The sequence below is a fragment of the Thermobia domestica genome, chromosome 16 (assembly GCF_964235325.1).
Source record: "Thermobia domestica chromosome 16, izTheDome1.hap1.1, whole genome shotgun sequence".
NCBI classification, from domain to species: domain Eukaryota; kingdom Metazoa; phylum Arthropoda; class Insecta; order Zygentoma; family Lepismatidae; genus Thermobia; species Thermobia domestica.
Genome location: NC_137469.1, coordinates 127,619,507 through 127,643,960, shown reverse-complemented (window position 1 = coordinate 127,643,960; position 24,454 = coordinate 127,619,507). Strand labels below are relative to the sequence as shown.

At 35.5% G+C, this 24,454-nt stretch overlaps 1 protein-coding gene across 3 annotated transcripts in view; it reads left to right on the top strand.

Moving 5' to 3' along the window:
- Positions 1-24,454, top strand: part of LOC145673403 (uncharacterized) — a 501,393-nt gene that overhangs the window by 164,797 nt on the left and 312,142 nt on the right. For 2 of the 3 annotated variants that reach the window (XM_081743067.1, XM_081743068.1), the window contains exons 3-5: positions 9,907-10,110; positions 14,094-14,174; positions 23,534-23,620. In XM_081743067.1, the coding sequence (XP_081599193.1) occupies positions 9,907-10,110; positions 14,094-14,174; positions 23,534-23,620 (372 nt within the window). The remainder of the gene's footprint in view (positions 1-9,906; positions 10,111-14,093; positions 14,175-23,533; positions 23,621-24,454) is intronic. The other variant, XM_081743070.1, reaches the window with a different exon arrangement.

The window sequence follows — 24,454 nt, the reverse complement described above, 5'->3', positions numbered from 1 at the left end:
TTTTTGCAACGATGCAGCTGACGATGGATTTCAATCGGTGCTATTCCCTGTGCATTCAAAAACTTTATCACTGCACGCACTTCACACGCGGCGGGAGCTGGAATAGGAACTCCAATCTTCAATCACTGCCACGACGCTACTGAGAGAATTAGAGAAGTTCTGCTGGCGCATGTGCCATGTTAGGACCTTACTTTCTCACGTATACGCAGTCGCTTCGCGCAACATACGGTTTCTTAGCTATGGGACGCGTGGGACACTTACTTTCTTGATGCGCCCCGTACAATTTAAATTGAGCATACGCAAATTTAGACAATGGACACTTTGGAACAGAAGGAATTTCCATATGTATGTCTCAAATTGAAAAAGAGGGCGATTTGTTTCTGTTAAGTGTTGGTCCACCATATTGAAATTATTCAAGTGGACAAGAGACATTCTGGAAATGTGTGCTTACTTTCCTATTTATTTTAAATTAGAAAGCGTACTTTTTTCATCCTGAAATATTGTTAATTTTAAATTAGGAGATATTAATGAGTAATAAGCAATGAAAAAAATCACATTTGAAGAAAGTGGACAAGAAACGTTTTGGAATTGGACAACACATATAATAAAAATATATTCTTCTGGCAAAATAAAAGTTAATATTATTACTGATAAAAGTTCGATTTTTGTCAAAAATTATGAATCAGAAATTGTAATCATTCATATAACTTTGTTCAGGTCATTGAAATGTATAGTTTTTTTTACAAGCCAATAATGTACTCAAAGTTTGTGATAATTATGTTCTTTAAAACATTTTAAAATTCAATCTCTTCCATTTTCCTATTATATACCTGGAATCTATCCATATGGTTCCGTTCTCATCAAACTTCAGTATGTGAAAATAAAACTTCACAATGGCAACACATCTTTAATGTGACAACCTCTTCCCACGGTCCTTTCTGGTCAGAGTAGTAGTTACGGTGGAGCGAGCGGAGCTTTCGCCCCGGGCATTGATAGCAAGAGGGCGTCGAAAGAGCAAGAAGAAATAAATAGTGTTGGAAAAGAACAAACGACGCTTCGTTCTGTAAAAGTATTGGCGCCCTATTAACTCAATATTGTTGTTTTGCAAAGAAATATATTTGTAAAAGTTTCTTCCAATCTCCGTTCGCAACCTAAACGTTTTAATAAGAGTTACAACAAGTTTTTACTTATCACTTATACAAAGTTATTATATATGATTTTTGAGTGATGTGATATACAAGGTGTCGAGCAATGACTTATAGTGTATGCAGGGGCGTTTTCAAAATGAGAAACGGTCGAAGTCGCAAAACAAGTTCGGTGTTTTGAGTTTTGTTAGTTAATCCTGATGTTCTACCTAATCGGATTAATCACAACGGTGAGAATAAGGGTATGAAAATGAGAGGAATGAAAAGACATACACAAGCTGCTGTTCCCGCGGAAATATTAAAAATGAAGTGGAATAATAACATTTTCAAACTTCAAGCAGTTATAGAATAGGCGCCTAAGGGATCAGAGCTTAACCCAGTGAATTTCTTCTTTTTGAAAGATTGACCACTACCAGTGAGTTCTTTATTCTATTGACATATGAAATGCTTTCAATCTGAAGGAATTTATTTCTTCATCAACTACTTGCATAGCGAGAATATATTTTGTGTGTGTATTTTATCTATTTGTGTGATTTTTTATCTATCTACATACATACAAAACATATACAACATTATACATCTACACACACACACACACACACACACACATATATATATATATATATATATATATATATATATATATATATATATATATATATATATATATATATATATGTGTGTGTGCGTGTGTGTTTGTGTGTGTGTGTTAATATATTTTTAATATGTTAATTAATAATAAGTAACCTTAATTTCAGAACTTCCATTAGGAAATTAAGTAAATACAGTAAAACCTGTCATCTTGGTCACCTCTCTAAGTTGGCCACCTGCTCATCATGGCCTGGTTCGTCTTGAACCTGCATTTTCCTACAAGACATTCGTTACTTATCACTCTGTAAGTTGACCACCTGTCTATCTTGGAAGTTGGCCGCATTGAAGCAATGTTTACCCTATGACGAAAATGATAAATTTATCTGCGTATCGTTGCAACGCAAAATACTGTTTTGTTATTTTTCTTAACTCTGTCGTATTCCCATATGAGAGGCAGATGTTCTGTATTTGTGACTGGGAACAAAGAAGCATGGATTCCCACGATTTCTTCTTGGAAGTCAATGGCCACAAACTGCCCTGATCAAAGATTGTGAAGGAAGATGTGAATAAGAAGAAGCATGTACAGGAATACAGGAAATGTTTGTACGTATTTGTTACCCTACCCTGTCTGTTTTAGTAAAACTATTAGCTATGTGGGATCCTTCATCAGTAGAGCAGTGGCGGTTTTAGCGGGTAGGGCCTACCCTAAAATTTTGAAAAATATATAAACGCTGAAAGATAGAATGAAGAGTAAATATATTTTCTACTATTTATATTAATGGTAAATAATTATTTAACAAATAGCATCAACCACTACTGTAAAAGTAATTTCTTACTCTCACTAATCAATTAAATGTGTGTATGTATCAATAAGCGAATGAGTGGGCCTACCCAAAATTAAAATCCAAAAACTGCTCCTGCAGTGGAGAGCTTTAGTAAATCCGGAAAATTTTCAAGGTTAAAGCAAACCATCTCAATTGTTAACTATTGGCACCTGACGGCTTGTCGAAATGTAGCGGAGGTTTTGAGATATGAATTTCCTTAAGCCTGTATGACCTGAATTATGATCTTTAGTGGGAACAGAACAAAATCTTGCAACTCGTGCCAAGCCTCTATACTTTGAACAAAGTCAACTAGAAGCGCTCCAAATCATAAAAGCTGTTTGATAACTTCGAGTAACAGCAGGCCGTTATGACTTGAGTTATGTTATGGTGAATGAGTGGGATGACGTAGCACGTTGCTTCAGCTTAACAATAAGTCATACAGGGTTAAGATATTTTCGAAACATCCTTTGCTCCAAGGGAAACTTGTAGCTCATTAACAAGAGGTAGTTAACTACAAAATTAGAATGTGCACATGTGTCAAAAAGAATAGAAGAAATACGTCTAGACTGAAACACCAAGAATAGAATTGTTATTAATAACTGATTCGCTATTTTTCAAAAGGTATTTACAGAAAATATTTGCCACTGTCGAACAAAGGCGTACAAACTGCATATAAATTGTTCAATTTATAATTTGCTTTTCTTGTTTTCAATCTGAATAACTCAGTGTGCTACAATATCAACTTCAATAATTGTGTACGTATGTATCTATTTTATTTGCTTGTGTTATTGTGTTTTCTATGCGAATAATTCAGTGCATCAGAATAGTTTTCAGGAAGAGGCAGGTACACATATTAAACATGTACATGTAGTATTTTTTCTAGTACTGTATATTGCTATGATTACTCGATATACATTATTTAATAAAGCAGTTATGCTATTACTTATTAAATTTTAGATCAAGTAATACTGGAAATCCTATTCTAAAATACACTTATTTTCTCTAAGTTGTCCACTTTGCAATGGAACTGATGGTGGCCAACATAGATAGGTTTCACTGTAGATATGTAGTAGACATTTAAAAAAAGATTAAATACAAACATTAAACATATTCTTCAGCTCCATCTATCAATATTGAGAAATTTGCACTGAGTTTCCATTTTACAGAATATTTTTACCGTAAAAAAATGAAATAAAAATGCTATTTCTGTGGTCAAGTACAGAATAAAATTTGAAAAGTTTACAATTATTAATGGACATTAATGCTAGCACTCATTTTGAACATGTTAAAAGCACATAGTTTCTAATGTATTGAAACTTTATTTCTTATTGATAGTATTAAACATTGTAAAGTTCCATAACTGTTCTTCGAATGGATCTGTATACATTTCAGTTTTGTCAAGTTTAACGAAAAGTTCAAAATAAGTCTCTTAAAAACAGCTCTCTTTTGTAAAAGAATACATAACGATTGTTTGTGCCTGTTGCAATGATCTCTCCAAACAGCTTGATAACAATTCAGCATTGCATAACAAAAGCTTCTTCTCCTATATGTTTAAAAAATGACAGAAGGAAAAGTTTGCTGAGATGAGTGTAGGGGATGCCGAATTCTACTTCGCCACTGGTGCCAAAATCTCTAGCTACGGCTCTGTTTGTGGTACCTATCTAATAATTCCTATCAGGAAAGGTCATACATTCATGGCGCCCTTCCAAGACAGTTTTCTAAGGTTTTATTTTTCCAAGTCCATCCCTCATTTCTTTAGCAATCATACACAACATTGACTTAACTTAAAGCACACATAACTAATTTTTCCTGGTTAGTAAGCTGAATATTAACACTTTCGTATATTATATGTCAATGTTTATAATTTTATTAAATTTATTTGCAGACATTCATCGCTACAATAGTGTCTCGACATGCTAACATAAAAACTAAATTCTGTTGTATTGTTCGTTCGAAATAATGCAAGTACTTACGTGCAATGTTTTTCTGGTTCATTGACACAGTCATTCATTCATTACACTTTTGAGAATATTATTTTCCACGAACTGAACTTCATAAACCACAATTCATCTTCATTTTAACTCTTCAACCAATATTTTTCCAGGAAACCAGCAATAAATATGATTATAAAAAATAATCACTAATAATATAATATTCCAATTAATAGGTAAAATCATTCCATGAACGTAACCAATTCATCTCGCTCTGTTCTTATATTCAACCTTTCAATACAAAAATCAGAACTATCAGCATAGCTTAGTACAGAGCTGCGAGTAAGCATGTTAAGCAACTTTAAGAGATTCTGAGATATGGAGTTTACTATACTCACTGTAACACTCATCCTCCACTTCCAAGTCGAATTTCCAAAAGTCTTTCCTTAGTAGTGCCTAACGTCACAAATTCTATGTCCACTCATGTCCAAAATTATTGTCGTATCTCTACAAATATGTTATTGTAGGAATATAATTTGATAACAAATTTGCCCGGTGTTTCTTACAATGTTAGTATGTGTATAATCGGCAAAGACATGTATGTTGCAAATTTCATGTCAAAAGAGCAGTAAATAAGAACAATAAAACGAAAATAAAACTTTCTTGTCCATTTAGCAACATTTTGTTTTACTCATTCTAATTTTTGTATTTTTAATTCTTTTCCTATTGTTATGGGATATGAAGTAAGGACAAGTTAGGACATCTTTATTTCATGTGGAAATTCAACCAGCCATCAATAGAAGCCAAGCAGCCTTCAAGCGTTCACTGCCTGATGTTATTAACACCAATATTCTGTTGTACGTCGCAATCTGACTGTACATTGAAAGATTAATTAACTACTGCTTTGCTGTTATTGAGGAAGTCTTTGTATTTGTAATTTGTAATAAACAGTGGTAGCGACCTTCAGAACCTTCACCTTCAGAACAGTCTCACACGCGACGCTTTCAATTTGCTTTTTGGTCGTTGGATCTGAACCACGATGCGAGACACATCGGAGTCTCCCTGCCTTTGGGGTCCGGCATTCAATGCCATGGTTGATTGTCGGACAAGTTTTCATCATGGACTTCATCAGGACAACCCAACCTGCAAACCACTTGAACTTCGAGGATAGCGCCTAAACATCGCCTATGAGTAAGAGGGAGAAGATTGGAACTACTTTGAATTAGGGTGAGACTGTTCAAAATTAGTTGCTATTCCTTTGTTCTACCATCTATTCCTTAACGCCCTTATTGATACCAACTCTCAATGAAAAATGCATTAGTTATTTTCAAGTTATTTTAACACTAAAATCATATTCGTTACCCTGTCTAATTTTGCTCATGGTTCTAGTCGCCTAAGACTAGTGGTGGAGTCGCCTTCATTTAGCATGTGTTTTATTGCTATAAATTTGGTATTGTTATCCCGTACCTCTTAGGTGCCTCTCGTTTCTATCCCGACAGATAAGTGGTGTCAGAACATGGTGGATTGCGCCGTGATTTTTGGTATCTCTGTGGTCCTCTCGCTGCTTTGAATTGTTTTTCTCCCGCCTTAATGAGTAGTGGAAATTTTCCCCTGCCCACCAACCCTTCTAGAAATAATTTTGGACATTTATACGCTTCTAATTTTTTTTTCTTGCTGAAGTATGTTTATTTAAGTTGGTTTAGAATTTTACCTCCCACCTCTAAAATTTTAATAAATTTTATTTTAGTGAAACCCCCTCCCAACCGCCCTTTACTGTAGGTATGTCAGTTCGATTGTATGTTTTGTATATAGGATTATTTTGATTATTTTGGTTTACTTATTATTAGTTATGAGGAAGCTCAGTTTGTTTTTTGAATTATTAGCGTTGATAATGTTTTATTCTTGAGTAGTTTCGGTAACATTTTAAGAAATTTATGTGACTATTTTTTGATGTTCCTCGTATATATTTCAATTATTATTATATTCTTAGTTTGGTCAAGTGAGTGGTTTTTATTTAATTATATTCGATATTTCTAGTTCGGTGGAGTTTTCTGTTATTTTATTTAGGGTTCTAATATTCAGTGCAATTTTGGTCGCTTTTTTTGTTTTTTTTTTTTTGTTTTTTTTAAGGACGGATAGGAAAATTTATTTTCATTTGAATTAGCTCTTCTTTTATCGTTTGTATTCAGTTAAGAAGATTCCGCTGTGTGAATGGAGTTCGTTTACTCTAGTAAACATTATGTTAGGACAGTGTCGTACTTTGATCTGGAAGTTTCAGCTCGTATTTCTATCTGTATTCAAGTGCAACCTTGAGTATGATGTATCAGCATTTTCGTTTTCTATGCTGTAGCGAATGTACACTTTTTAGAATGTGTTTTAATTAACATTGAGATTTGCGACTGAGATTATTTAAAATAGTTCTCTTGTTAATTTTAAATATCCCGTTGTTTTCCTTTTACTATTTTAACTTATATGAAGTATCATATGGCCTCCTCTAGTCAGGAACATATAGATCTAGAATTCGGACATTTTATTTTAGTAATTTCTATTATTATTGGTGTTATTATTATTACTACTATTTTTGAAAAGAGAAAGATAACATATTCCTGACTGCAATTTTTGGTTATCCCTGACACAATTTTTGGAATTTTTGAGTAAGATTGTCGCAATTTTTTTACTGTGGTGTAGTACCGTTTTATATTATTCTGATGCGCTGTTTTTGATAATTTGAGTTTTGAGGTTTCGAATTTAGTCTAGTATACCATTACGTAACCTTGTCTGTTGTTTCTTGTGCTTGTCTTTATGGGTTCGTTACGGCATATGATAAGAGTTTATTTCCATTAGCTACAGTACGCCCATTTTGTTATTATAGGGGAGCGAGGTGGAACGTTAACGAATGCTTTACGCTCAGTGTACCATGACGGGAATTTTGTTATTTTTGTTTATTATTTCTCCAAGCATCTCCCTATATTGTTCGCCGCTAGCTGTTGTAGTGCATGCACCCTTTTTTCAGTTGTTTTGTATTTTGGACCAGGGTGGTTCGTTTTCGGTGGAGCAGAGGATGTCGCCGTTTGTTTTGGACGATGGAAGTTCCGTCCTTGACATGGTAAGAGTAGTGTAGTTATGTGTCATGTCGTATTTTGCTAGCGTGCAATATGTATGAAAAGTTGAGTAGTTATTAATATAAGTGAGTACAAGAACACAGAGAATTTTATGTCATGTTACACAAGTAGTTCTGACGATTGTCTGGTACGGTACCCTAATGAGTTTATGTTTTGGGGTTAATTTTTTATGTATGCTTGGATAAATAACAGGTTGTGATTAATGGTATACGTCATTTTTGAATATATGCATTTGATTTACTTATTTTACTAGTGTGCTTACAGTGTATTGGACCATTCGTTTCATTTGTTTTGCTAAATGTTGAGGTCATATATATATATTTTGTTTACCATTTGCATGAATTATTCTTTTATTTGTGTTGCACCATTCTATTTACATTAGAACTTGAATTAACTTGTATAGCCTGTTTCATCTTGAGCTATTTTATCTAATGTACGTTTATGATTATTCGATTTCTATGTTTATTTCGAATTTATCAGATAATATATGTATATGATATTTGAGACCATATGAATTTTATTTCGTGATTTTGACCTTTTTTTTCTCCTGAGAGATATATTCCATCTTATCTCTATACACTTAAGTTATAGTTATTTAGCACGTGCATTTTTAATGATAGATTTAATGATTGGACCTCTATTTAACTGAATTTCATTTTCTGTAAGGAAGACTAGCTACCTTCCTGAGGAATCCTGAATGTGACAATTTTTTAGCACTATTTTATGACATATATGTATGCATAGAATCCTACCGATATAGAATGTTTTTTTCCCCAAGAATAGACGATAATTTTACTTGACTAGATATTCATTTTGATAAAGTTTCAATGTTACTTCGGAATGGTAATATTTACTTTGACATGACCTTTTGCCTATTTTATCTGAGTGATGTACACTGAGTGAAAGTGTTACAGAATTGACATATAAAGCAATTTAGTGGTATAAGTGAGATATTGAGATATCTGTTGTCAGTTAATATTTAAGCTACATGTTTATGGTTGCACTTTTTCCATGTATAATTTTATTTTTGTTGCTATTTGAATTGCTATTCTGAATTTAATTTTATTAGTGCCTTTTGCGAATTTTAACGTCTTTCGTACCTTTGTTATGCATTAGAAAAATGTTTGCTTTTTCACTTAAGTTTACTTTGAATGCAATTTATTATTTTGAGGCAGTAATTTAATTTTGACTTTTGCATTGTGGAATTTTAATTCAGTTAATTTTAAAGAATTTAATTTTTAATTTTAGTAATTATTTTGAATACATAATTTGTTGTGTAAATGGATTAGTCTATTGTTTATGAAGCTGACCTATTAGTGTTTATTATGCCTATGAATTTTCGTACTTTATGTAAATTTTGTTGATCTATATAGTGTGTGATATTTGCTGCTTATGTTCTTTTTCAAGTACTATTTATATTGCCCCTTGCAATTAGATTTGGCGACGGCCTTTGTTTCGGATTTAATTACTTTTGATCGGCGAGTGGTTGGGTGCCAATATCTACAAAACCCGCCTTGATGCCCTATTTTGTTTCAAGGAAATGTGAAACAAATCTTATTTCGTTTTTAAAAAGTAATTAAATTCTAAACCCTTCTGGGTTGTCCAATCTTTGATTCTTTGGATAGTTTACATCCCCCCACATTTTTTTGGTAGCAAATAAGACTTTCTCTCCAGTTTTTCGCATTTCAGGTTTTAAATTGACATTTTTCGAGATTTTGTTTCTACTACTGTTTTAGGTAGTTTTTTTCTCTATTTGTCATTTTGTTCTCTTTTCAGGTACCTTTTGTTTTATTTAGGTTCGTGGTTTGGACCCTACAACGCTTCATTTGAGTTTAGTGACCCATATTGGGTGGGCTTGTGACCCACAAGTGTTTGTTTGTTTATATTTTATCTAGGGCATAGGGTATGACCCAGATTACTTGTTTATAGTTGGTACCATTTCCAAGTTTTGTTTTCCTTCCAGATTTCCCATTTTGGTTTCGTTCCAGCCTACGCTTTAATTTTGTTTTTCCTTTGTTTTGTTTCTTAAGAATATTTAGTTCATTTTAACCTTCACTTACAAATTGCATTTTTTATTTATTGGTAATTTATTTAATCTTCAATTGGTAGCGTAATTCCTTATATACCTTACTTTATGCAACTTAATATTAACTATAACGTACTACTCGTCTCACCGATATCATAATTGGAACATTAGTTGCTACGTGTGTGCTATAATGCGATGCTGTGTTAGTACGTTATTGTTTTATTTATTCATCGAACTGTGTACTCACTTTCCTGCTTTCTACTCCAGCATTTTCGTTCTATTATCCTGGGCCATTCTTCACTACACCGTCACCACATTCACCTGACAACAACAACGACTGTTGCATCATCGGCTGTTATGGTTGTGCTACAAGTGTGTTCCCATCCCCAGCAAGTGCATCGCTTATGCCACCTCTTAGCAGTGTGTATAATTATTGGCAGTTGATCCTACGTTCTTCGCTACGGTCCAGCGGTAAGAAGTTTATCTTACTTACAGCATCTATTCCATCTTGAGATCTTAATTTTTTTCTCTCTCCTACGATTCCACAGATCTTTGCTGTCGAAACGTCAGGATTCTCCAAGGATTAGACTCCTTCCGATTCGACATTTTGGAGGGAGGCCATGTTACGGGATATGAAGTAAGGACAAGTTAGGACATCTTTATTTCATGTGGAAATTCAACCAGCCATCAATAGAAGCCAAGCAGCCTTCAAGCGTTTACTGCCTGATGTTATTAACACCAATATTCTGTTGTACGTCGCAATCTGACTGTACATTGAAAGATTAATTAACTACTGCTTTGCTGTTATTGAGGAAGTCTTTGTATTTGTAATTTGTAATAAACAGTGGTAGCGACCTTCAGAACCTTCACCTTCAGAACAGTCTCACACGCGACGCTTTCAATTTGCTTTTTGGTCTTTGGATCTGAACCACGACGCGAGACACATCGGAGTCTCCCTGCCTTTGGGGTCCGGCATTCAATGCCATGGTTGATTGGCGGACAAGTTTTCATCATGGACTTCATCAGGACAACCCAACCTGCAAACCACTTGAACTTCGAGGATAGCGCCTAAACATCGCCTATGAGTAAGAGGGAGAAGATTGGAACTACTTCGAATTAGGGTGAGACTGTTCAAAATTAGTTGCTATTCCTTTGTTCTACCATCTATTCCTTAACGCCCTTATTGATACCAATTCTCAATGAAAAATGCATTAGTTATTTTCAAATTATTTTAACACTAAAATCATATTCGTTACCCTGTCTAGTTTTGCCCATGGTTCTAGTCGCCTAAGACTAGTGGTGGAGTCGCCTTCATTTAGCATGTGTTTTATTGCTATAAATTTGGTATTGTTATCCTGTACCTCTTAGGTGCCTCTCGTTTCTATCCCGACAGTTAAGTGGTGTCGGAACACTATGATATTTACCACAAATATACACTTCCCGATTATAAACATAGTATCAGTATTAAGAGTACCCTGCAAAATCATTATCAAATTATATTCTTACAAGAAGACAGTTATAGATATGCGACAATCAGTTTGGACATGAGTGTACCTACTATTGTGCAAACTTCCAACTTCTAGCTTAAGCAATTTGGTGTAGACGTTGATCAGTCAATCTAGTTAGTGAATAGTTCTTCTTCTCCACCATGATGTACAAATTTAAGAACGAAAGTAAGTCTTACATGCTGTGTCAGTCACAAGTGGCACATATTGGTAAAATTTGAGCGATATGGAACGTAGTGATACAGCAAATAACAGGAATAAGGAAACACTTGATAAGAAGAACCAAAATGCCACCTCTATACAATAGAAATATCTTACACTGAAAGCACTGTTACTCATGATACCTCTCCTGAGATTATAAGAGGAGTGAAAAGTCTCTAGAAGGTATTTAGAAGGTTGTGAAATCACCACGGACAGCGATAGATGCTCTGCAACGTGTTCCCATGCTACTCACAAAGCTGCTAATGAGCTGCTGTGGTAGAGTTCCATTACTCCTTCAGCGGTGTTAACAACTGCTGTACAATCTTTGGTACATCTGGACGTGATCTAAGGTTTCTCTTCATAGCATCGCAAACGTGCTCGATGGGATTGAAGTCGATGGAATGGGCAAGCCAATGCTTTCAACAAACATCCTCTCGTTTCAAGAGTTCCGCCATCTGCGGTGTTCGATGCAATCGCGCATTATCATCCATAAGGAAGTTGGATCCGAATGCATTTCTGAAAAGACAAGTCATGAACAAGTACAGTTTCACAACAACGTTGACTGGTGATTGTACCATGCACAAAGCTTGGTTGTCAAGTATGACCATGCAAAATTATACCTCCCCACAAAGGATTACCGGACCACCAAAATGATGTTCGATAATGTTTCTGGGTTCACTGTGTGTTCCTATCCCTAGCCGAATGTGTACGTACAGAATAACTACGTAGATTGGATCTGCTCTTTTTGGAGAAGATAATACTACCTTTCTCCTCCTTGGGTCCAGTTCTGATGTTCTTGGTACTATCACAAAGGTACCGCCGATGTGTGGAAGTAAACGGAATACAATATGTTGGCCGCCGGGTAAAGCAATCATCTCTATTCATCGACGTGTTACTGTGGAGTGTGAGATTGAGCCACTTGTAGTCCTGTTATGTGTGTTTGCAATTGCATTCGCTGTTTGATTTTTGCCCCTTCTTGCTTGTTTGAGAATGTGGTGGTCGTCGTTTGCTGTAGTTAACTGTAAACGACCACCACCTCTACTTCGCACAGCATTACCTGGGGCTTGAAATTCTCCCCATTCCACATAAAACAATTCTGAGGCCAATACCGAACTCCCAAGCCACACTTTTCATTTTTCATCCCTCTTCTAGTTTCTCGATAATTGTTCCCCATGTGAAGTAATCCAAATGTTGTCTTGCCATGTTGTTGTGAGTAACATAACTACAATGCACCTTAACAACTGACTGACACACACTGTCTCGTCCCTTTCATTAGAATGCTTCGTGTTTGGTTTGATACGAACTTGGCATTATGATCTTGCCATGCAACGTTTTGCTTCGTGTGTGTGCATAAAAGATCTCTGGCAACATGCTCGGAGCGTTTATTTATTTCCATCGAATACGCAATATTTTATGTTAATTTATCAATCTAGTCCTGAAGTCTTCCACACTAGTGTATATAAAGATTGTTATACTATTGTTTATAACTAACTAACTAACTCTATGGCCTATGGAACCCGGAGGTTCAAGGTCATGTTCACAAAAGCTATCCTTAGCCATTTGGATCCAGTTTCCACTTTATACTCCTACATCTGCGAGATCCACCTTAACTTTGTCCGCCCATTTTCGCCTACGTTTTCCTAATAGACGTTTTCTGATTGGTCTTCCAATTAAAACACTGAAAGCGTTCCTACTTTCTTTCATTGTGGCTACATGACCTGCCCACTTGAGCCTCTTAGATTTGATGATCCTAATAATGTTTGGAAAACTGTACAGATTATATAATACATCGTTATGAAGTTTCTGCCATTCCCCTTTCCCGTTCCTCTTTTATCCGAATATTCATCTCAGGATCTTATTATCGAAGATTTTAAGTCTATGTTTTTCCCTGAGAGTAATCGACCATGTTTCGCAACCATACAAAACAACACACATGATTATTGTTTTATATATTTTAAGCTTAAAATTCCTTGACAGAATTCGCGACGACAAGAAATTTTGAACTGAATAATAACACGACTTCCCTGCTTTTAGTTGACATTTAATTATATTGTTTCTATCTATTTTAATATTTTAGCTTACTTTTTGTTAACTATATAAAGTAAATGTTGCTTAGTTTCAGTCTAAAATCAAGTGAAGACTGTATTAGTAATTTTGCATATTTAAACTCTAGGGGTAGAATGTTCTACACAATGGAGCGTCATGCTCTGCAATTATTTCAATTTAATTTTTCACAACAATTTCAATTTTGGACATAATTTAGTGAATTACAATTTTGATAGTGTTTTTACTTGATTTTTTGTATGTTCTACGCTTCTGCCTTCCTCTTTAATTCACAAACTAGTCTGAAAACAGAACTATTTGAAACAGGCCAATTCGTCCATTTTGGAACGGGCCATCTTCTACAATTATAATAACAACAAAAGATTTAAAACAATTCTAGTGAAGCAGTCAACTTGGCCTTAGTGCTGTGACTTTTTAATTATAAAATCTTCCGCGAGGGAGATGAATAGAATAGAATAGTAATTTTGCAAATAACATCAATAAATGAGAAGAAAAGTCGATGTTTGATGTGTAAAACGTTATATAGACAAATTGAAAACTATTAACAATTCTTGTATTTCTGTTACTATGTAGTTTATTTAAAATGGGAATTACGAAGAATACAAAATTACTTTTTGTCTTCCGTTAACTGTGTTGTGTCTGTAACTAAGATTTTTATTAAATTGTACTACTCTTTTGTTTCAGGCGTCTATGATGTTACAACTATAATACGTTTTAGCAACGTAAAGGAAATTTTGGATGGTGAAATCAATTACGACAGTGGTAGTAAGTACTAATGTTAAGTAGTGCTAGTGTTACAAAATAAATTCATCCCTCGATTTAGCAGGCATCATTTAACGGGTGTGAGAAACAACGAAATAAAAACTGGAGCAGCCGATTCAGTTTGAATTTCCCGACCAGTAATTGTCAGATCGTAGTTTTGGTGACTCGAAAAGGTATTCGCACATTATCAGTTTTTTTTTAGAATTTCAATGATGCCATTCATATCGAGTACGTAAAGTTCTTAATTAAATTACATATATTAGTTTACACATCTATGAAGATATTAACGTTGGTATTTGTAATTAAAACATAGTTTCTCTCTGCAAGAATTAAATAAAAAACTTCTAAAGTCGAACTTTTAGTTGTCTCAAAAATACATTTATTAATTTGGAAATCTACTAATCCCCTTCAAAGTAGACTCCTTGGTAATGCACACACTTCTTCCCGCGCTCTCGCCATTATTGAAAAGACTTCTGGACGTGGGCGTCAATCCCAGCGGGGACGTGTCCCTCTAATATTTGTGAAACGGTTTTGCCCCCCCCCAATATTTCAAGTATCTTAGGTCAACTATGACCCAAAAGAAGCAGTTTGCTACGGCCACAAAACAATGTTAAAGTTGATATGAAAAAATAGGCCGAAAAGTTTGTTTCCAATCGTGAAGAAAAAGTCAGGCAGTTTTTAACCCTATGAAGGTGAAGGCGGAATAAACTGTAAAGTAACAAACTGTCTTTCGTTAGATAAAGAGTTTAGTTTAGCTAAAAAATATCAACTAATTATTAACTATGCATTGTTGAGCTTCATTTAAATAAGTTGTAGGCTAGTAGGTCTAAAATCTGTTTTCAAAACTTCATTATTTGTGAGTATTTATTTTACACTATGTTTTACCATTATTTTGTTATTGACATACACTTGGTATCATTTAAATTTAACTGAAATTGTAAAAGAAGGTTGAAGTTTACTGTTTGAATAAGTAAACAAACTGTAAATTGTGTGTGTGTCTTATAATACCACATTAAATAAACTATCCAAGGGAAAAATAATACAAAAAATTAAGTTTTTGTTTGTTTCTAATTCAAAAATGTTTTAAAATGCAATGTACGAAGGCTTTTCTAATTTTCGTTCCACACATTTCATTTCCTCCGGTAATCTGACCATCCCAAAGTTTATGTGCTGCTGACGGCAAAGCTTCTGGAAAGGCGTTTTTGGAATGTGGAGCAACCGTGCCGTCGCATTCCGCATGATGTCTTCTCTTGACACAAATCGGGTCCTTTTAGCGGCATTTTCAGCTTGGCAAATAACTAAAATATACACAGAGTCATGTCGGATAATTTGATTTGATTTGAAGTTTAGCGTCGCGTTCAGCAGCGAGGCTATATGAGATGTGGACCTACTGATTAACGTGGAATTCGAACCACATGAGCTCCGCCGGGAATTTAACCCGGGTCTCCCACGCCAAGGGTGCGTACGCTAACCGCTTAGCCACGAGGAAGCTCTCATGTCGCGTGAGTAGGTACCCTGACCACACACAGGAATGTTGTGTTTGGCGATAAAAGCCTGAAACAAATTTCGCGGACATTCTCCTCATCCCCAAATTATATTTCAAAATTGAATGTACTGATCCGATTAAATGGTTTCCGCTTGGGTATCGCAAAGTTTTTTGCAATATTTTATGCAACATCGCTGCTCAAGTTTTTCCGTCATTTTACAAGAAACTGAAATCCGACGACTGCTCACTACACGTCTTTACCCGTTGACTGCGCATGAGTGTCCCCTATACATCTACAATGAAGAAAGTATCCCAGGTTTCATTGCTTTACACGTGAAAAAATAAGGTTCGATACTTTTTGAACACACGTCGTATACTGCACGTATTTGTCGCAGTGAACACTAACGGGGTAATAATGCAGTTCGTGAATATATTTCTACATATATAAATATTTATTTTAAAGCGTGTCCATTTTGTTTTGAAGGAGAAGAACCTTGTTATAGAAGGGAATATTACAACAACCTACATTATTGCTCTGAACTTCCAACTTCCATATCTAACGTTCATTCAACATAGTGTGGAAATTCACAACGATGTAACATATTAAAATTAAAATTCATTGGGAAAGAGAGAGGGAGAGAGAGAGAGAGAGAGAAGGAAAGAAAATAAAAAAAAGGAGTCGTAAATACCCAACGAAAATTATATTTCAAAATTTCGTATATTTTATTTGATGATAGCTATTTAGAGGGAAAACGGTGGTCTCCAGGTTCCCACATTTTAGTGGACGAAAATTCTCTAAAGAGAAATCGGTACTTTTCAGATTTCCGAGATTTTATGTTTTATTTAATAAAGGGAATTAGCTATTCCAAAACAAAAACTATAAGAAAACTTTTCGGACGTTATTTGGTACGGATACGGTATAACAAAAGAAGAAAAATGGAAATAAGAGAACTCCAGACAACAGAAAATAAGAGAAAGCATAAGAAAGCATTGCCCTCGACAAAACTGGTGCTCGTGGTAATGCAGGCGTTATCGATGGCTTCTCCGGGTGCATTGCTGTCGCTGGCAGTTCAGTCGCTAATGCCGGTAGCTGTACAAGGTGGAATTTGATTACATTCAAACAAAGACCATTTCGATATCATGTGCAAATGCAGTTAGCCTTATGATCTGCTCTATCCAAAAATGTATGACTCAGAATCTTTTAGTGGCGGCACCAGTAGCGTAACGCAAAAATGAGGAGCCCCGCGGGATTACATTTGGGCCCCCCTTTCCATGCCCATTAACTTCCCCCTATATTACTTCCCTGTAGAAGACAATGGTTGATAAATCAATGGAATGTAATAAAATTACAATTAAAATTAAAACTCACTGAAAAAGGCAAAAATTAGTTTCCTTTAACCTTCGAGTGCTAAGATGATTTTTTAAACTGATGTTGTTAGAATAGATGAATTTTCACCCAGAGCATTTTTTTCTCTTTAAAGTAAATAATGTTCAGGGAAATGGATGTTCCGTATTCAGCTCACTTTTTGTAACCTACATCTCTTGGCATTTGCTTCGCGGTGGGCCCACAAACCCTGCGGGCCTCCGCGCACTGCAGGCCCTGCGGTCCCCTCAGTTACGCCACTGGGCGGCACAAGGGTAAAACCCACAGAAAGTTAGGAATTCTCGGATATTTCTTTAGGATAGATCTATCAATAGGTCCTATTTATGAAGATTGGAACTACGTCCCAGAAAGTAATGAAAATTTGTTGAGAGATCATCGATATGTTGATCAGAATTAAGATGGCCATGGATTTTTGACGTGTTGTGCGTAATTGCATAACTACAGAAGGAAATGATTAGGAATAGGCACGAGTAGAGCTAAAGCTCGACTTGACTCGGATTCGATTCGAGTTTGAAGTAGAGTCAAAGGTAATTTTCTCGAGTCGAGTTCCGAGCCGAGTCACTATTTTGAAGTCCAGTTACGAGTCGAGTCGAGTTTGATAAATGGCTCGCTCGTTCAGCTCGTTTTAACTCGTTTTGAAATCATTTCCTAATTAGACTGGAAAGCGAAAGCCATGAGAAACTTAATCAGTAATGTGGAATTCTTTTAGTGGTGCTTGTTCACAACAATGCTGAACCTCGTCCCGCACTTCTCGTGTCGATAACGAGACCAGTATAGATTTTTATAAGGAGACAGCCTGAAATGTCGCGAGCACCACCAAATACAAGTATATACACGTACTGTAATACTTCCCATAAAGGCTGGGACCTGCAAAGTCGAATTTTTTAGCCCGAGCAGAAGCCCAACCCGGATAATGATGTCAACCGGCTCGGTTTGGTTCAATTGAGCGAACAGCTCGAGCCGGCTCGGTAGAGACAAACCATCGACTCGGCTCAATTGAGCCCATGGCTCGAGCCAGTTCGGTTGGATGAGCTGTTGGCGCGGCTCACTTCACTTTTCGGGTCGATAGTGAATGAGCTGTAAGCGGTGCAGCTCGAGCCGTTGACAACTTTAAACCCGCTCCGAACAGATTTGAACATGTTTCGATAGCGCCTTACAACTTTTAACAATTTTTGGCTGGAGCCCGAATACTTGCTCCTCTGGAAATTTAACCCAGAACCTCGTGACCAATGTCCTTACCTGCTGAAGAGTTCTCGACGACCGAGATCGACAGTCAACTAGTTTTTAGTATTCAGGTACAAACCGCCTACATTTCATGGTTATGCACGGTGTTGTTATAATAATAATAATAATAATAATAATAATAATAATAATAATAATAATAATAATAATAATAATAATAATAATAATAAGTAGTAGTAGTAGTAGTAGTAGTAGTAGTAGTATCATTAATAATTATATTGTCTATGTAGGATACTTGAAGAGAGTACTTGCAACTACACACAGGTTTAGCTATAATTGGTTCGTTTTGCTTGAATTCGAGCCGAGTTCTCGAGTCGAGCTCAAATATGTCTGTTTCGAGTCGAGTCAAGTTTCAAAGAAAACTTGCTCATGCTCATCCCTAGAAATGATTGTGGTTGTTAAAATGAAATTAAATGAAATCTGCAGTTTAATGTATCACTATCATACTCTGTGGGCTAAAGGAGATAAATATTTATGATATTTATTTATTTTGAAAGAATTAGCGTATTGACAATGTGCGAGAGGATGAGAGTATCTCCTACCTTTTTCTCCCACAAGTTCACTTAACATAGGTTTTTAAGTTTATTTCAGTGGAAGTGGTGGTAGGAAAAATAAAGCAAACCCTAGTTTCTTTCAAACAAGAGTGTAATTGGTATAGTCTAACCCAAGGTTAACGGTCTCTAAATATTCTGCTTTATTATACATGCCTCACAAACTACCAGTGAAACTGATGTGTGCTCGAAAACCGAGAGCCAAAATAAAGAAATTTTTGATTCCTATAATAAAATAGAAAATCTCCTCATTTCAGACGCCTGACTGAAAGTTTCCCACAATTCCTCGCCACGTCAAAAATCCCTCAGCATAGACTTATCCCTCAACATGGCAACCTTGGGCAACATGTCTCTAGTATCAGATAAGTTGTTTTACGGGTCCTTCAAGCTTTCTGTTCAATTGTACAGGGGTGGAAGCTTCCTTTCCTGCAGAGCGGGAAGTGGTTTGATCGTCTGGAAAACATTTGAGGTCCCATTCCGTAACAGATTGCGTCAAAGCAAAGCAAAATCCCAGTTTTGGTTTGCTAAAATAGGCATAGTAGTCATAATTGATTTGTGGACATTTTGAGTTGCGTTACTGTTTACAAAGCCTGGTATGAAGTGACACTCTTGAAACTGTAAGCAAATGACAAAATATATTGATTCCATCAACACAAAATTAACTGTGTTTAATATATTTTATCATATACAGTAGTCAATTTTTTTCGTACTTGTTTTCAAAATTGTAAAGAAAAGAATACTTAAATTGTATATTTTATATATGCCATATGTTGTTTTCGTAGTACTTTGTTCCTTTTTATAATATTACCCTCCGAAAACGAACAGATGAGGTACATTGGGGAAAATGAAGCAAATGATTTATATTTACGTTTTACATCAGCAACGGAAGTATATAAGACGTGGCCTGCAGTTTAAAGTGAGATCTGACTAATGTAGTGCGTTCGATCCAGAACCCAATAAACCAACTTTACGCATTCTGGACACTAGACTAAGATTTTAAAAAAAGCTACAGTAGAATTTGTGATTGAATGCTCTAATGATCATGCATTTTTGGGATAAAGGTTTTATTTGTTACTATATTTAAGTTGCATTGTGAATTCAAGCGTTTGCGCTTGAGCGTATTAGGGTTGCAATTGTCCGGTTTTTCAGCGGCCTTGCCGGATATATTGCTGTTATTTTGATTAAAGCCGGTGACCAGTATAAACTTCTTACCAGCCCATTTATGACCAGTTTCTTCAATTTTTTTTTTTATCTAGTTCGAAGCAATTTCATCTAGTTCAAAGTATAGATTTAAAAAAGTAACTTTCAGTCTGTAAATCCAAAACTGTCAACTTTCACCATCTATCAACAATTAATCTGTTTACTTTGTTCATCTGTTTAGATAATTTTAAAGAGATGACAGGGACTGTATCAAGGAGAATTTGAAATTTACTTTTAAGGAATTTTATACATTTATTGAGGATAAGAAAGGACTTTCTAGAGCAAATTCCTGCAGTTGAAGTATAAGTTTAAAGAATAAATTTCATTTTCCAAATCCAAAATTGTCACGTAAAGATTAACCCTTAACTGGTGACGTTATGTTTTTGTAACGTAATTAGTGCGGTGAGGTGTGACAAACCCATTCTTATTTTTTTTTCTTGAAAATTCAAGGTGGTAACGAAAAGTTGTTTGGTGTATTTTGGGAAACACTTTATTGATTACCTAGTTACACGAGATATACCAAGAGTGGTATACCGCTACTAATATATTTTGAAACTACATAAAATTTTTCAACATGATTTTTTCCCTGCAATTTTCATATGTTAATATCAAAGAACGCAAGTCAGCCAAAAATCACACTTTTGAAAACTTATCTAGCCACATATTTAAAGTGTGTTTACAACATACTGGAGTGGTGAAGTTCAAATGTCCCTCAAACACAAAAATCGCCGGCGCTCAATCTCCGCAAGAAAAATACTACTTAATCCGTGAACTAATGTTCAGTATGACTAAGAAATGTTTTATTTTTTTTTAATAGTTAACCCGTGGATTTACTAGATGTCACTTAAACACAAAAACTTCGCTCAATCAAAACAATCAGCGCAGAAGAAGATACAACATTGTCCGCAAACAGGAGTTCGACATCGGTAGCAAGCTTTCTTCGTCTTCCTGTCTTTCTTTCTTGGGCACTTTCCACATCGCACTTGTTTGTCAAGCTCGCTCGGACCTTCTGCAGGAACCTTTGTTCTCAAAATGCGGGAAATGGTCATACGCAGTTCTCTTGGTAAGCGACTATTTAGAAGTCTTGCATTCAAATGTGGTCTATTAGATCTTCGGCCAAAGTTTTGATGAAAATTAACCTTGTCTGTGAGGGATTTCCAGCAAATGAGCTGAATAGAACATAGCTGTTGATTAGACTGATATTCAGCAAAGTGTAGAATATGGCAAGCAGCCAACGCCGTGTGCGACGACTAGTGAAATAAACGGAGCATTTTTCATCAAGAGCGTCTACTCCTCCCTTGGTTTGATTATAAAATTCAATGATTTCAGGCTTCCCAGTTTCTATGTCTTCTGCCTTGCTGTGGTGTATTGAGGAAATCAGGAGAACTTCTTTGCTACGTTTTGGAACATACGAGAGAAGTGTGAGATCATCTGTGAATCCATACAATGAGGACCCTTCTTTTCTAGTTTTGAAGGGAAGCAATTCTTTTGATATTTCCTTTTGATTGCTTTTTAGAGTTCCTTCATAAGTTAACTCTCTCTTCAGAAGCTCTGTCACTAACTCAATGGAAGTGAACCAATTATCTGCGGTTACGTTGCGATTGCTGCCAATAATTGGAGTCCCTAATCGGAGTACAGATTGAGTTGGTTTACAAAGTTTGGTCTCGACAGAAGATAGGTCTTTTCCATCACTGTCCTTTCCTGAATATATGTATGCATTACGGCAGTAATGTGTTTTAGCGTCGTTCATTATCAGAATCTTTATTGCATATTTACAAGGCTTGCTAGAAATGTACACTTTAAACTTGCCACGGCCTCTGAATCCCACCAACATTTCGTCCACAAAAGCATATTCACCAATTGAGCAACATCTCTGACAATTTTCTATAAATTTTTCAAACACCCAGGAAATTGGGGCTGTTCTGTCAGTTTTCTTGCGTTCAATTCTACTTGCAGCATCATTAAATCGAAGACATTGAAGAACTACTAGAAACCTCTTTTGTGACATTGCGCAGCGAAAGATATCTCTTCCTGTGTCGTCTGTTACAAATAGTGCAGTAATATCTTCATGATTAGATTTAAGAATTGCAGAAAGAAAGAGTAGTCCAAGCAAAGCCTTCAACTCTTGCAGAGTCATGTCTATGTAGTCAGCTTGCTTCTCATCAGACAAGACCTGACTCACAGCTAACAACTTCTGGTTTGTTTGACGAACTATCTTCTCCAAGATGTCATCTGTAAACAGCAATTCCCACGCTGCTCGTTGTGTGCATCCTGTACCAAGAGATTTGGATTGCTGAGTTAATCCATGAAGGTGGTAGATAATATTATGTCGCCTCGTTCGCAAGTATTTCTTTGGTTCGATGGATGTCCACCTAAACCTGTTCTTCCCAAAGTACATTTCTTCTGAAACTTTTTTCTTTTACCGAGACGGTGACGCTCCTTCATCCTCCCTTGCCTCTTCTAGGTTTCACTTGAAATTCTGGGTTCACTTTCAATGATGTCATCTTGGTTCCCTTCAATAACGTCATCTTCATGATCACTTTGATGTTCCAAGGGCACACTTTCACCCTCTTCGCCACTGAAATCACTTTCCATGCCCTCTAACATTTCAACAGCCCACTCCAAAAAAAAAAAAAAAAAAAAAAACTGCTCGTCTACGTTCATTTTGTTCCTTGTAAAACTAATTTTCTTCAAGAATAAGAAACACATGCGATTTCAAAAACTAGTACGTAAATGGTGAGGTGAGGTACAAACCCTAGATGAAAAGGAGAAAACAACAATCAAGACCGGCTCGCTTGGAACGGCACGTGCACACACCTGAATTGTTGCGGATGTACCGACTGAAAGGTACTGAATCGATCAGGGTGTTAAGCTGTTTTTTTTCCACTTCGCTGTATAACAATAAAATAATCGCGGGGTTTGTCACACACCACCTCACCAGTTACGGATTATACTTTTGTTCATTTGTTTCGATAATTTTAAAGAAGTGGCAGTAACTGGTAAATATAATAAAATGATCAATGCCGATTTCAGTTTCTCATTTATAGCACAATGTATCTATTAAGCTTATTAGTGAATGTACTAAGGATATGCAGAATACAGGTGCTAATACAATTTTGTTCACGATAGTACACGTATGTGTGATATTTCACTTTGCTTGTACCAATCTGCCCCAAGCCAATACCAATCTGCCCTCACATGGGGAAGATTGGTACAGATTGCAGACCTTTCGTAAAATGTAATTTACTCCAGGTAGGACATTAGTAGAAACAATATTGTACATTGTAAATGCAGGTAAAAAAATCACAGTTTAAGCAAGAGAAAAAATCATGTTTCTCAAGCTGAAGATATGTTCTAAAATCTCGGGCAAGTAAAAATCGTACCAGTGTCCCCTTTTCCCCTATATAACTATGAATAATATATAAATAATGAATAATGTAGAATAGCGTATATATATATGTTCTATCTATATATATAAATTCTTTCTGTTTCTTTTCAGCAGATTTAAATGAGAAAGAAATCGTTGAATGCCATGCAAGAACAAACGCTTTAGGCTCTACCTTCAAGATTGACACCCAACTTATAGGTGAATATATGTTTAAATCTTTGAGAGTTTATTTATTTACGTTTATCACTGTACAATTATTTTTATTGAATTTTCTGTTTGTTAGTTGTTATAGTGAAGCTTTGTTACTTAAGTTTGACGCCCTTTTTTAGTAATTTTAATTCTGAAGTATTGTACAGGTACATTAATCCGTTGACAACACAATATTTTAATATAATTTTCATTGTAGCTGATCACTTTTACTGTATAAAATTGATTACGTTAGTTTTCTGTTTAGGGGTTGTAGTGGCTCAGTTGTAGAGGATTCACCTTTGACACATGGAGTACATGGTTTGATCCGAGCTCGCGCCAAGTAAACTTTATAGTGGACATACACCGTATGCGTGGATTTTCTCGGGGTTCTCCATTTCTTCCTAATTTTTCATTCCACTATTTCGTACATTTCTCATCATCAACTTATTTAGCCTACACGGAATAATTGTGGGACGTAAAACTAAAATATTTTATTTCATCTTTATTATAAAGTTTGTTTATTTGTTAACATCAATTTTTTCAACTTCAATTTCACACACTTCAATGCTGACTAGAAATCTAAAAGTTTGTTCTGAAACTTAAACTCAGTGACAAATACAGTATTTTTTCATAATTTTCACTGTTTTACTGTAGAATTAATTAAAATAATTTTGTGAGTAATTAACGTTTATTTTCCTACGACATAGCGCATAAAGTTATAGAATTCATTGTTAGATGTCAGACTTGTATTGGAACGCAACTAAGTATTAATTTTATTTTGCCATAATACCTGTCTGCTGCAGCGACGGTTCTAAACTTGAAAATGACAAAAAAAAAAAAAAA